This window comes from Hydra vulgaris, chromosome 03 (genome assembly GCF_038396675.1).
Source record: "Hydra vulgaris chromosome 03, alternate assembly HydraT2T_AEP".
Classification (NCBI taxonomy): Eukaryota; Metazoa; Cnidaria; class Hydrozoa; order Anthoathecata; family Hydridae; genus Hydra; species Hydra vulgaris.
This window is the reverse complement of record NC_088922.1, coordinates 14,425,001-14,438,883: the sequence shown is the minus strand read 5'-3', so window position 1 is coordinate 14,438,883 and position 13,883 is coordinate 14,425,001. Positions and strand designations below refer to the sequence as shown.

The 13,883-nt window shown below is 27.2% G+C and overlaps 1 protein-coding gene across 2 annotated transcripts in view; it reads left to right on the top strand.

Moving 5' to 3' along the window:
• The first annotated feature begins 3,759 nt into the window (after nt 1-3,759).
• Nucleotides 3,760-13,883, top strand: part of LOC101241352 (nck-associated protein 1 homolog) — an 85,019-nt gene continuing 74,895 nt past the window's right edge. For both annotated transcript variants that reach the window (XM_065792408.1, XM_065792409.1), the window contains exons 1-2: nt 3,760-3,935; nt 4,317-4,421. In XM_065792408.1, coding sequence (XP_065648480.1) covers nt 3,831-3,935; nt 4,317-4,421 — 210 coding nt within the window. In that variant the 5' untranslated portion in view covers nt 3,760-3,830. The remainder of the gene's footprint in view (nt 3,936-4,316; nt 4,422-13,883) is intronic.

Genomic DNA, 13,883 nt, shown 5'->3' with positions numbered 1-13,883 from the left:
TAATGGTTACATAAACCAAATGGTATGTTTAAAATAAATAAATACTATGTAGTATAGTAAACGCTATGTTTAAAAAAGTATTATAATTTAAACATATCAAAATCAATTTGCTGTAATCAAAGTTTTTAAAAACACTTTCTTTATTTATTTATTCGTATGTTTTTCTCTTGCTCTTTTTTCTTGTTTTTTATGCTCATTAAGCAGTTTGTTCCATTTCAAATTGTGTTAGTTAGTAAATTTTTTAATTTTATAATTAGGAAAGAGGTGAATCGGTATAAGCAGGTTTATAAATTTGCAGTTCAAACTATTTTTTATTGTGGATGTTAAAAATAATATCTGCTGCAAGAAAATTTACTTTGCCCCACCCTTTTTTGAGAATAGCTTTATTACCCTCCAAAAACCTTGTTTCAAACGCATCCGAACAACAGTATGATTTACGCAGACATAATCACGCACAAAAAATACTTTGATGCTTGTTTATTTATATAAAAGTTGTATAAGTTGGACGTTAAATAAGACTAGTTGTATAAAATTAAAAAAAAAACTCGAATCTTGTTCGTTTATTTTTTTAAAATACACGAACAATGGTATGATTGTTCTTCAAATTTTACTTTAATAATGGAGTATAAAATAAATATTGCAACCATTGAAGTACTGCGATGTTTTTGTAAATAGTTTTTTTTTTCTCCCAGGGTTGTGCCAGCTGTTTTATCTTAGCTGCTTATTGTTTCTTAGCTGATTTTGTTTAAATTAATGCATTTACTTTTTTTTTTACAGAAAATAATTATTTTACTCATAAAGTCATATGTTTACCATAAAAAAGTATTTATAAAATCACACTCTCAAGGTTTTAAAAAATATGAATTTTTGTGTCTTGTCAAATAATACACAACTATAATGAAATAATGGCATAAAAATGCTAAAGTAAAAGTTCTGCAATAAACTGTCTGGAAACTAAGTAACTAATAGTCAAGCAAGAAAATTATAGAGTAGCTAGAAAGTCACAGATTTAATGAGCTCAATATGGTTTATCAACTTAATTCTATATTATTTTTTAAACTGCATCACATTAAAATAATAGTTAAACTTTATAATTTAAAATTTTAAATAAGTTTCAATATTTACACTAAGAGTTGACTGATTTTTGTAATAAATTTTAAAATTATTATTGTTGTTGTTAGTAATAATAATGTTATGTTAAATTTACAACTTACTTGCTCAAGTTAACTAAAATATCTTGAAACTTTCAGATTAGGGTTTACCCTATTAGATACATTTTATTAAGTTGATACATTTTACATTTTTTATTACTTTTTTTTATCTGTTTATATGTGGTGTGATTTCGATATCAGGTGAAAGTTGGCAAAACTGATTTGTGCATAAAAAGCCAAAGTATATTATGATGTAAAATAAGCTAAAATATACCACACATTTTGTATAAATCTTTGTGTTATAATACTTCATATTTTTTATACTTTGCTTTATTAAATTATCAAAATTTAATAAATCTATATTAAAGAAATCCTTAAAATAATTAAAATAAATGTTGGAAATAATATCATCACCTGAAGAATAGTCTGAGACTTAGAAATTTAACAAAGAGCGTTTTTTTAATCTCAATCTCTAGTAGCTTCCGGTTTTTTAAAATGTAAAAATATTTATTTTTTCAACATTTGACATGATCATGTTTTGTCTATAAATAAATGAATAAAAAAGATTTGATAGAATTATTCATTATATTCATTATATTGAATATAATGATTAATTAAGTTTATTAGTCAATCTAAGTTAAAATAATGACTTTTTGTCAGTTATTTCTGTATTTCCAATACCTGAACAAATGTAACTTGTAAAACTAACGTAGTCTAAATAAGTATTCACATGTTTGATGGATTGTTTTGCATGGGTAAATTGTATTAAAACAAGTTTTTTTTCTGTAGCTGCATAATTTTTTCTGTAGCTGCGTGTTTTGATTATTTTGATATTTCGATATAAAAGTTAGTTTTATAAAAATTCAAACTTAATTTTTTTTAACTTTTATCTAAATTTATTAGATTTGTAAATAATGATCATATTTTATTTATCTGTAATTTAAACTTTTGTAAATAGTATAGTTTAATGTAAAGTTGCTCCTTGCATAAGTTAAATGTTCTACACCCGATGCTTTATCATTTATCTTTATGTTATACACCTGATGCTTTATAAGGCCTGTAATAACATAAAATGAATTTTCACTTAAAATAATGTTTTAATATCTTTTTGTTGTAAAAAAAACAATTTGTAAATAGTTTATTCTTGTAAATTTTAATTCTTCAGTCTATACAAAATTGATCTAAAATTTTAATAGAGTAAGTTTTACATAATTAGATACTACAACTTTTTTTAAACATTTAAACAATTTAAGTGAAAAAATTTAAAATTTAGAAAACACATCACAAACTCGTTATTACTCTTCAGTGAACTACCTAACAAAAACATAAAAATTTAACTTAGATTAATAAATTATTTAACAACAAATATCTATGCTGATGACATTAGACAACATCTTAATATTAAGTTACTCAATTATACATTTACTTGGCTTTAACTTTTTGAAACTTTCTCGCATTTAAAACAAAATAATAAATAACTTTAGTACTGTTATAAAAGCAGTTTGTTTAATATAAATACGCAATTGTTGTTTTGAAATAAAAATTATTCAAGTTCTTTTATAAAACTAATGTAATATTTTTTAACGTAAAATGTGAAAAGCCAAGAAATTGTTTAGAACAATTATATAAACTAGCTTTTCCGACTGTATATAAAATAAATATATTAACTAGTTGTTTTAATATTAGTACCGGAAGATTTTTTTTTTTAGTATATAATATCTTTATGTATGTTAGGTATATAAAATCAATGGAACTTTTAATGTTTTATTTATTATTTTAGAAAATTAGAAAAGATAAAAAATAAGAAGATATTTAATGTGCAAGCAACATGATTTGAACCCTAGCGTTGTACTTCTAAAGCGCAGCGTCCTAACCAATTGGGACAATAACACACAATTATTCTGCCTATTTATAACACTATTTAACAAACAGAAGACGGAATAACTTTATAAAATGTCAAATTTATGCTGTATATCAAAATTAAAGAAATTTTTTCGCGATGCAATTTTTAAACAAAAATAAAATTTTATAAAAGTAAAAATATCTATAGAACTTAAAACATGTTTTATTTTGTATATTAAAAAATCTTCAAACAGTAGGCCTTCGTAACCTTTGGTTACGAAGGCCTACTGTTTGAAGAATATTTTAACATTATTTAATTAACAAAAGACTTTGTAAAGCCACAAATAAATATTGCAGCAACGCAGTAAAAGTAAAACTAAAAATTGCTACTGTTTTAACATTCATAATTTAGATATTTGCATATACTTTTGTTTACATTTTCTTATACAAAAAGTGCTGCAACTCTATCTTGACATTACCTTGGACGTAATGGCTGCTGTGAGTTTAGTGCAAACATGCACAAATGAGTAATGACAGCAGCATTAAATTCCATATTAAAATATTATAAGTTTTAAAGAGACTAATATCATTTTTCTACTGTTTCTTAGTTTAACCAAAAATGGCAATTTGAAATGATCTTAAACAGTTTTTTATATAATAGCAAATAGCTGCATGTACGCCTATTTACTTTATAAATTGCATGAAAGTTAACTTAGATAATGGTATAGGAGATATGGAAATAAAACTTTGTTTATATCACATTAGCTATTCTTTTTTTTAGGTTTCATTACTAATAATATAAAACAAAAAGATTGTGTCTGTTAACTTGTAATAAACATGGATCATGTGATGACGACTTCTGAACAAAAATTAGCTGAAAAGTTGATAATTTTAAATGACCATGGACAGGGGATGATCACTCGTATATATAACATTAAAAAGGTTTGCTATTTTTACAATATTGATCAAATGTCTCTATGTGTATATATGTATATATGTATGTATGTATGTATGTATGTATGTATGTATGTATGTATGTATGTATGTATGTATGTATGTATGTATGTATGTATGTATGTATGTATGTATGTATGTATGTATGTATGTATGTATGTATGTATGTATGTATTTATGTATGTATATATGTGTGTATGTATGTATGTATGTATGTATGTATGTATGTATGTATGTATGTATGTATGTATGTATGTATGTATGTATGTATGTATGTATGTATGTATGTATGTATGGGTGTAAGTATTTATGTATGTATGTATGTATATATATATGTATGCAAATTTATATGTAGATATTTTATTGCAGGCATGTTCTGATCCGAAGTCTCGACCAGCATTTTTAAATGACAAAAACTTAGAACCAGCATTAAAAGTTATTGTCAAGAAATTTCCTTCTATAGAAAATTCAAAGGTATTTAGTTTTAGTTTTGTATTATTATAAAAAAATATACTTTTTTTATGTTTAACATGAAGTTATTATTAAATGTCTTTGAAATTGCAACTATTGAATTGATTGATTCATTAATGGTTATGATAAATGAACTGTGAGTGTCTCCACTGGAAATATTGTCATTTTTTTAGTCTTCAATTTGAGGGTTCACGCCAAAATTGGTTAACTTTGATATATATATATATATATGTGTGTGTATATATATTTATATATATATATATATATATATCAAATTGTTTATATATTTAAAAAATATATATGTATATATATATTTGTATATGTGTGCATATATATATATGTATATGTGTGCATATATATATATATATATATATATATATATATATATATATATAAATATATATATATATATATATATATATATATTCCATGGTTTTCTTCACACTGTACTGTTTTCTTCACTCTTCACTCCACACACTCATCCGTGGTTTTCTTCACACTGTGCTGCTGCGATTGCCAATCAAAACCGTTACTTCCATATTTATCAGCAAAACAACTCTTCAGAAAACAGACGTCTGTTTATTACTGCTAGAAACAATTGTAAAAAGGTTTTGTCTAACGCCAAAACCAGCTATTCTCAGGTCATAAAATCTCGTATCTCATCTCAAAAATTAGGCTCTCGTGACTTCTGGAGAATCTTTAATAATACCAATAAAAAGGGCAAACCTATAATTCCACCACTCTTGTATGGTTCAGACTTTGTCACCTCACCTAAAGACAAAGCCAAATTGTTTGCTAAAAACTTTTCATCAATATCATCTCTTGATTCCACTAGTTGCGTTCTACCTGATATTGCTAACAAACAGGTTGAAACATTGCTTGACATTCATATCACTCCAGCATTTGTATCTAAAGTGATTTCCTGCCTAGACTCTTCTACAGCTTGTGGCCCGGACAACATACCTGTTATTGTCTTGCAGAAGTGTTCTCCGGAGCTGTTGTCTATACTCTCAAAACTATTCAACAAGTGCTTATCAGAGTCTTGCTTTCCAGCCTGCTGGAAAGCGGCATCTGTTATCCCTATCTTCAAAAATTCTGGAGAGCGATCTGATTCGTCTAACTACTGTCCCATAAGTCTTCTTCCTATCGTAAGCAAGATTTTTGAATCTTTAATTAACAAACACTTAATTTCTCATCTTGAATCTAATAACTTACTTTCTGACCATCAATATGGATTTCGATCTTCTCGTTCTACAGCTGATTTGCTAACAGTAATAACTGACAGGTTTTATTGTGCATTAGATAAAGGTGGAGAGGTTAAGGCCATCGCTCTTGACATTTCAAAAGCTTTTGATAAAGTTTGGCATGCTGGTCTTCTCCATAAGCTTTCTTCTTATGGTGTATCCGGCAACATATTTAAGATCATTGAATCCTTCCTTTCCAATTGTAGCATAAAAGTTGTCCTCGATGGACAACACTCTTCTTCTTATTCTGTAACTTCAGGGCTCCTCAAGGTTCTATCCTTGGCCCTATACTCTTTTTAATTTACATTAACAATCTTCCAGATTTTCTCACATCTAAGGTGTCATTGTTTGCTGATGATACTACCATTTATTCTTGACGTGATAAGAAACCAACACCCTCTGATTGCTTGGTGGGGGCATTTGAGCTTGAAAAGGATCTCACTTCTGCTACAGCATGGGGCTCACAGTGGCTGGTATTCTCTATCTCTATAAATCTCAAACCCGGCCTTGTATGGAATATTGTTGCCATATCTGGGGTGGATCTTCTAATGATGCCCTTTCTCTTTAAGACAAGGTGCAAAAATGCATTGTAAACATAGTTGGACCTGCTCTTGCAGCCAACCTCCAACCATTATCACATCGTCATAATGTTGCTTCTTTTTCTCTTTTCTACAAATACTATAATGGGCACTGCTCTAAAGGGCTAGCGTCTCTTGTGCCATCTACTATAATTTATTCTAGTGTTACTCGTCATTCAATTAAGTGTCATCCTTTTTCTGTGACTGTTCCTAAGTGCTCCAAAAACGCTTATTTGTCTAGTTTTTTTCCTCGAACATTAGCTCTTTGGAATTCGCTTCCTTCATCTTGCTTTCCTGATTCATATAATTTGCAATCTTTTAAGTCGTCCGTCAATCGTTATCTTGCTCTACAATCTTCATCTTTTCTCTTTCAGTAAATTCCAACTTTAATTAGTGGCTGCTTGCAGCCTTGTTGGAAGCGAAAAATAAAAAATAAAAAATAAAAATAAAAAAATAAATATATATATATATACACACATATACAAATATATATGTGTATATATATATAAATATATATATATACATATATATGTATATATATATATATATATGTATATATATATATTTATGTATATATAAATGTGTATATATATATATGTTTATATATACATATATATAATATATATATATATATATATATATATATATATATATATATATATATATATATATATATATATATATATATATATATATATATAGATATGGGCAATTCCACGTAAAAGAGGAAAAAAAAAAAAAAAAAAAATTCTCGGCGACTTATAATAACTTCATTAAATTTATTTTCCAACTATTTAAGAATACTTTTAAGAAAAAAATTTATTAAAAAAATAATTTTATCATACTATAACATACTCTTAATGTTGTAAGGGTTATATGAGCATTTTTTGACGTTTATATATAGTTATGTTGTGAAGCGTTGAAAAAAGTTTCAGTGCTGTTTTTTTAAATAACTATTACTTCTAAGTTTGACTAAAAGGCAAAATCAAGCATTATGCATAATATTTTTTATAAAAACGAACTCTAACTAGGTCTATAAGAAGAACATATTAATGAAATCAAGACGTTACGACCGTCACAAAAAAAAGTCGAAAAGCTTTTTCTATCCTTCGTATCGAACTTTTTAAAACTACAACCATGGTAAAAGTAAAGATACTCATACATATTTTATCATCGTTTAAAAAAAAAAACATTAAAATGCTTTAAATCACCCTTTCAACATATTACTAAGTACGTTACGACCATCACGATACGTTTGCTTTTCCGTAACGGCTTCTTGACTTAAAAAATAAAAGTTTAAGCGCGAACGATATAATCCATTTCAAACGATTTACGTCATTTAAACCAAGTTATAATATTAATCAACTTTGTTTATTGTTTAATTTGCAGTTTGTTTATTCATTTTATTACTAAACTTGTTAAAGTTTTTTTTGAAACCATAAGTAACTGTTTTCAAAAAATTGATGTAAATAATTTTTTTTTAAGAAATAAAAACTTTTTAACAAAAAGGCAATTTTTTTTAGATTAAACGTTGTTTATAGTTTGCCCTGCAACTTTTTGGTTTAATCGATTTCGCGGTTGTTTTTTTATTTACAACATTTCGCGGGTTTTTTTAAAATATATAATGGAGCATATATCATAAACAGCAGCCGTTATATTAGCCCTAGATATTGAGCTATACTAAATAGAGTTAATAAAACAAAAAAAACAGGGAGCATAAATAGCATTAAGCATTCGTTGCCTACTCCAAATAAAACGATCCCAGTATTGAAGAATCACCATGGATAACCTTGATAATGTTATAAAGTTCATATTTTTTAACATAATTTAATTGGTTTTTATAGACATTTATCTTTTTTTATTTCATTTATTGCGTTATTTGTTGTTTTTCATTTTTGGCTTTTTCGTTACGACCGTCACAGTTACGACCGTCACGACATAAAACTTAATAAAATTCATGGAAAACTTCAAGCGAAAACTATGAAACTTACCATATAGTAAGTTCAATGTGTAATTAAAGAACACAGCAAAGGATTTTTTTCTCTCTGTGTAGATGGCTGCATAAATATTGACAAAGTTTATTTGTTTAGATTTGTCAAAAAGTAAGCGTTACGACCGTCACGCTACGTTGAGTTGATTTTTCAAATAAATTGAACACTTGAATAATTTAACTTTTGAATACTAAATTATATAATAGTATTTAACATTTCTGGAAATTTTCATGTAAATACCATTCTTGGTTCATTTTTAATGGCTGAAAACGCGTCAAATGTTACGACCGTCACTTGCGTGGAATTGCCCATATATATATATACATATATATTAGGGTAGGTCGATTTTAATTCCGCATATTGCGTAATATTGCAGTAGTTGGAGACAGTTAAAATATGATTACTCTCAAAATTTGAGAGATTTTGGATAAAGAATCTCTTGCGGATTTAAATTCTAAGACTTGTAGGATTATGCGAAAAAACACCTTAAAAAGCGTTATATGCAAAAATTGACGTTTTAAATATGTTCATATTTAATTAACTGCATTTCTGAATGATTTAAGTTTATAATAATTTATAACAATTAAGCTAATTTTATAACAACTTTTTAACTATTTGAAGATTTAAAAAGTGAAACTTTTATTCTTATATTTACATAAGAATATCAAAATAAACATTATTTTTACAATTTAAAACATTTTGAACATAGTTATATATATTTAGGAAAACATTTTTAATTAAAAAATATCATCATAAGAATGAAAATAATGCCCTTTTGAAACATATGGTTTACGCATCTTCCTGCTAAGTAGTTTAGTTAAAATGCAGCTGTGTCGATTCTCAAATCCATAGACTCAACTCTCTGGGAGTGAGATGGAAAGTCGGGGATTTCAGGTTCAACATTATTGTCAATCATATATTGGATTTGCTCAATTGAAAAATTTTGTGTTGTTGGGGGCTCCGTAAATTTAGTATTGATGATGTCAACTAACTCATACCAATGATTAACATTGAAATTAATTTCCGGAATTTTCTTCAAATTTACTTCCAAACTTTTGTTGTTTACTCTATAAATTTCAAAAAAATCAAAGGCAATTACCACATTTTATGTGTCTTTTTTTTTAAATTTATTTTAGTTAATTATAAAAAAAATACCTTTGCCTTAGAGCCAGTAATATTTGAAAACTAAAGTTTCGTATATCGCGGTCATTATCTTTTAGCATGGCATAAAGAATATTTTCAGGTTTTATACATAATGCGTTGTTTTTAATGTTTTTTTTTAACAATATGTTTAACATCATCAAAGGGGGGATTATTTATTCTAGTAATAGTAGAAAAAATAAGGCGTGGGGATTCGTGAAATTTTGAAGATTTTTTTATTTCGAACCACGCTGGAGCGTAAACCTGAACAATAAAATGTACAAGTTTTTTTAAAGAAACGGTTGGTTGATTGTCTCTAGTATACAAACAAAGAAGGCGAATAGCTAGTGTTAACCATCTTGCATGGTTAAACGGTCCAATTTTATACGCAGCCCATTTATCAGAAACTTTACCAATACCTATTCCTTTGCAATATTCAAATAAAAGTCTTTGCAACTAAGGTTTTGCAAAATCGCAACTAAGGTCTGTTAGTATTTCTTCTGGAATATATTTATCTACAATTGGGTTTTCAATACATTCAAACAAAACTTTCTATCCTGAATATTTTCAGCACATCTTTTGCCAAGTAGATCACTGAAGCTTCTTGGCCCGGTTGTGTCACCACCAAGTTTCACAAAAAGAGCTCGTAACGGAAGTTCATTTTGATGTAAGGCGCATCCAATTAGATGTAGTTTTCTTTTTAAAAACTCTTCTAGTTTTACAACTAAGCCACTTATTGGTCCAGTATTGGTAGTATTATCAAGAAGAACAGCTTGTATACTTTCCAAACTGTTGTGTTCTTGTAAAACACTGAATGTTTTGGTAGCAAGAACTAAGCCTGTAGCACCTTCGCTAGCAATTTTTACTTTTGACTTGGCTCTATCTAATTTGCATTTATCAATCAAAATATCTTTCGTATCAACATCATTTTTCAGGAGATATTTTATGTCGTATAGTAGGAAGTTTACAACTTCCTACTATACGACATACAACTTGGTTAGACTTGGAAGTTTAAGTTGTATTTTCTAAAAGAAAATACAACTTGGTTAAACTTGGAAGTTTAACCAAGTTGTATTTTCCAATAGGATTATTTATTGGTTTTTATTCACCTTCATCCTAAAAAAAATTAATACAATAAAATACTTTTTTTTTCATCTACTGCAAATTTTTCATGTATTTTTAAAATATTTACCTCCGTAATGGTTAAATCACTTGTTTCTTCAATTAAGTTTAAGTTAGTTTCTCAACTTAGTTTCTCCGCGCAGCGGCCTTGCTCGGCAAGGTTCGTGTTTCGGAGTTAAAGAGTTGAGAGAGGGTTGCGCCACGAATAACAACTAAAAAATAAAAACACAAAAAAAATGAGTAGCCTCCTCGACTGTAGTGGCCCCCCTCGGGCCTTGGTGAGGTGAATAATCTAAAAAAAAAAAAAAAAAAAAAAAAGTGTCGAATGAGGGATTCATCTTCATCAACTAGCTAATGAGATATTTTTTTTTCGTTCTTTATCAAGTCTTTGAATCCTTTTGACAAAAAATCTATCAACGGAAGAAAGTTGATATGCACCTTTTAAACCAATTTTTTTCCTCTGATTACAAAGATAAGCTCTGTCTTCAAGAGGTACTTTATTACTTTGAGAGCAAAGACATACATTATGTTCTATGCAATTTTCTTTATTACATGAAACTTTTTTGTCACTACAGGGAAACACATCTAATGAACAGGAACATGCAGAAATATCAAAAAGTTTGTCTAAGTTTGCATCAAGATTTCTTTTAGCGCTTGCTTTTCCGTGCTTGCGATTAATATCCTTAACAAGTACGAGAAGATCTTTAACTTTCTTATTAATAGATTTGTCCGTTATAAGAGGTAAACTTGGGTTTATTGTAGCCCAAATTGATTTTATGTTATTTGGGGGTCCATGGGGGGTCCATGGTCCCCTCGTTTTCATAATAATCATAAGTTTATCTTTGGTATTAACAGATTTCTTTAATTTGCGATTTTTTTTTTGAACCTTCTTTTTAATACTTATTATTTAATTTTAAAACCAACTTTTAAATACAAACAAGATATAATACTTTTAAATACAAACAAGAACTTTTAAATGCAAAAAAGATTTGCAAAATTTAAATTTAAATGCGTGTAAACAATTTAGCGAAAATTTATTGGCTTCTTAAAACAATTGCGCTTTTTAAGAAATCGTTTATTGGTTACTTTATAAATTCGAAACGAGATATTTTAAAACAAGATTAATATACTTAAAATAAAATATTTCAACATTTAAAATTAACAATTAAACAAAACTAGTCCAAAATTAGAACTTGTAATGTAAATCGGCAAGCCATTTTTAAACCAGGATACTTGAGATTTGGCAAAACCTCATTTCTAACCTAGACACAGTAACTGCAACATTACACAACTTAAAGTTAAAAAAAAAAGCTAAAATCGACCTACCCTAATATATATATATATATATATATATATATATATATATATATATATATATATATATATATATATATATATATATATATATATATATATTATATATATATATATATATATATATACATATATATATATATATATATATATATACATATATATATATATATATATATATATATATATATATATATATATATATATATATATATATATATATATATATATATATATCAAAATGGCATGCAATCAAGTGCTATTGCTGACAACTTGACCACAATTGTTTATATGAAATGTTTAAATCATCAAGATTTTAACATTACAGAAATGCACTGAAAATAGAATAATCTAAACTTAAACTAGGAAAATAAAAAAAATAAAGAAAAAACAATTTCTTACACAAAAGAAAATATATAAACACTTAAATAAAAATAAAAACTCAATCTTGAAGCAAAACTTTTATTGAAATAAATATTATTAACTTATCTTTTTAAACGTTTTATTAAAGTCACACAAAACACTTTTAAATTAAGTAACAAATTACAACTAATGATTGTTTAATAAATGAACAAATTGTATCAAATTTATCAAAAAGTGTTGTATATAAGATTTTCAAAATTGTATAAACTATTATTTTTCAAAAAAGTTGCATATCAAAAAAAAAAAATTTTTTAAATAGTAATTTTTAATAATTTCATGCTCTAATTAGTAAGTCAAGTAAAAAAAGGTTTTAAACTTTTTTATTTGTAAAAATAAGAAGAAAAAAAAAAAAGCAATTAAGTTGTTCCATTGCAATGCAAAGATTTAATTGTTCATTTTTGTTGCCAGACTTGGCCTTCACAATGGTCACAAAAATAATGTTTTGTGCGTGGGTTTTTCAATTTTAATTTCAAATTAGTTTTAAAAGAGAAAAAAAATAGATATCAGTTTAAGTTATAGAGTTTTTAAAATGTCATCTATACCAAAAAAGTTAAAGTTATTAAACCAATATATAAGAGCTTAAAAACTTTTTTATTCATGGGGGAAAGAAGCAATTATCGAAAACAGAAGAAAATGGAGTCGTAATAAAAATATGGTGTAAGGTTTGTTTAAGAAACAAATAAGTTATTTTAGATGATTGTTCAGTTAAAGGAGTAGTGGTTTATTCTTTAAATGGGTTTACAGGGGGTAATGCGTTTACTGTAGTAACAAAATAATAAAGGTAAAATTAAATTTTGTAGCTTATTTGAATTCAGAAAATAATTTTAACTATTTTTACTTTAAAAATTTGGTTGAATATTTTTTCAGAGGTAACTTATAAGTTTCTCTTTATATATGGAATTATTTTTCTAGTATAATAGATTTGCTTCTTTTATGTGTTAAATTTTGTTTTTAAATTCCTGATTTGTAATAAAGGTTGATCGTCACATTAAAGGATGTATTCATAAATTAGCAGTGTTAATTGATAATAAAAACTCTACTGAAAACATTTGCCTCATAAATTCAAATATTCAAATGTCTTTAAGTAATAAACAAATTACCTGCAAAGCCTATTTTAAGATGAACACCTCCTTGTTGATTGCTGGCCATTGCTTCTGGAAACGGTTAAAAATTCCAACTTCAGGTCCTCCACCGCTTCCAAATGCAGTCATGAAAATGGTGGAAAGCATGACTTCAAAGACATGGTGTCTGCATGCTATCCATATAAGATTACGGTCAAGATTCTGCCCCGATTATTGTGCAGGCACCAATGTTAAACCCAGTGTTGGATGAAGTAGTGTCAAAAACCAGTCCCTGAACAAGTTTTTCCAATTTCCAATCTTTAAGAGCCTTCATGCAAGCATCAACCTGTTGCTCACCTGTACCTTGATCAATCTTTGAAACGCCCTGCAATTTTTCCACCCCACCGCCAGTCACAAGGATGGCAATTCTATCCACTTTTTTTTGATCACCAGTGATATCAGTTCAGTTGATATCAGGTAAGAGCTTTCCATCTTTTTGATCAGGTTCAGTTTGATCACCAGTGATATCAGGTTCAGTTTGATCACCAGTGATATCAGGTTCACCAGTGATATCAGGTAAGAGCTTTCCATC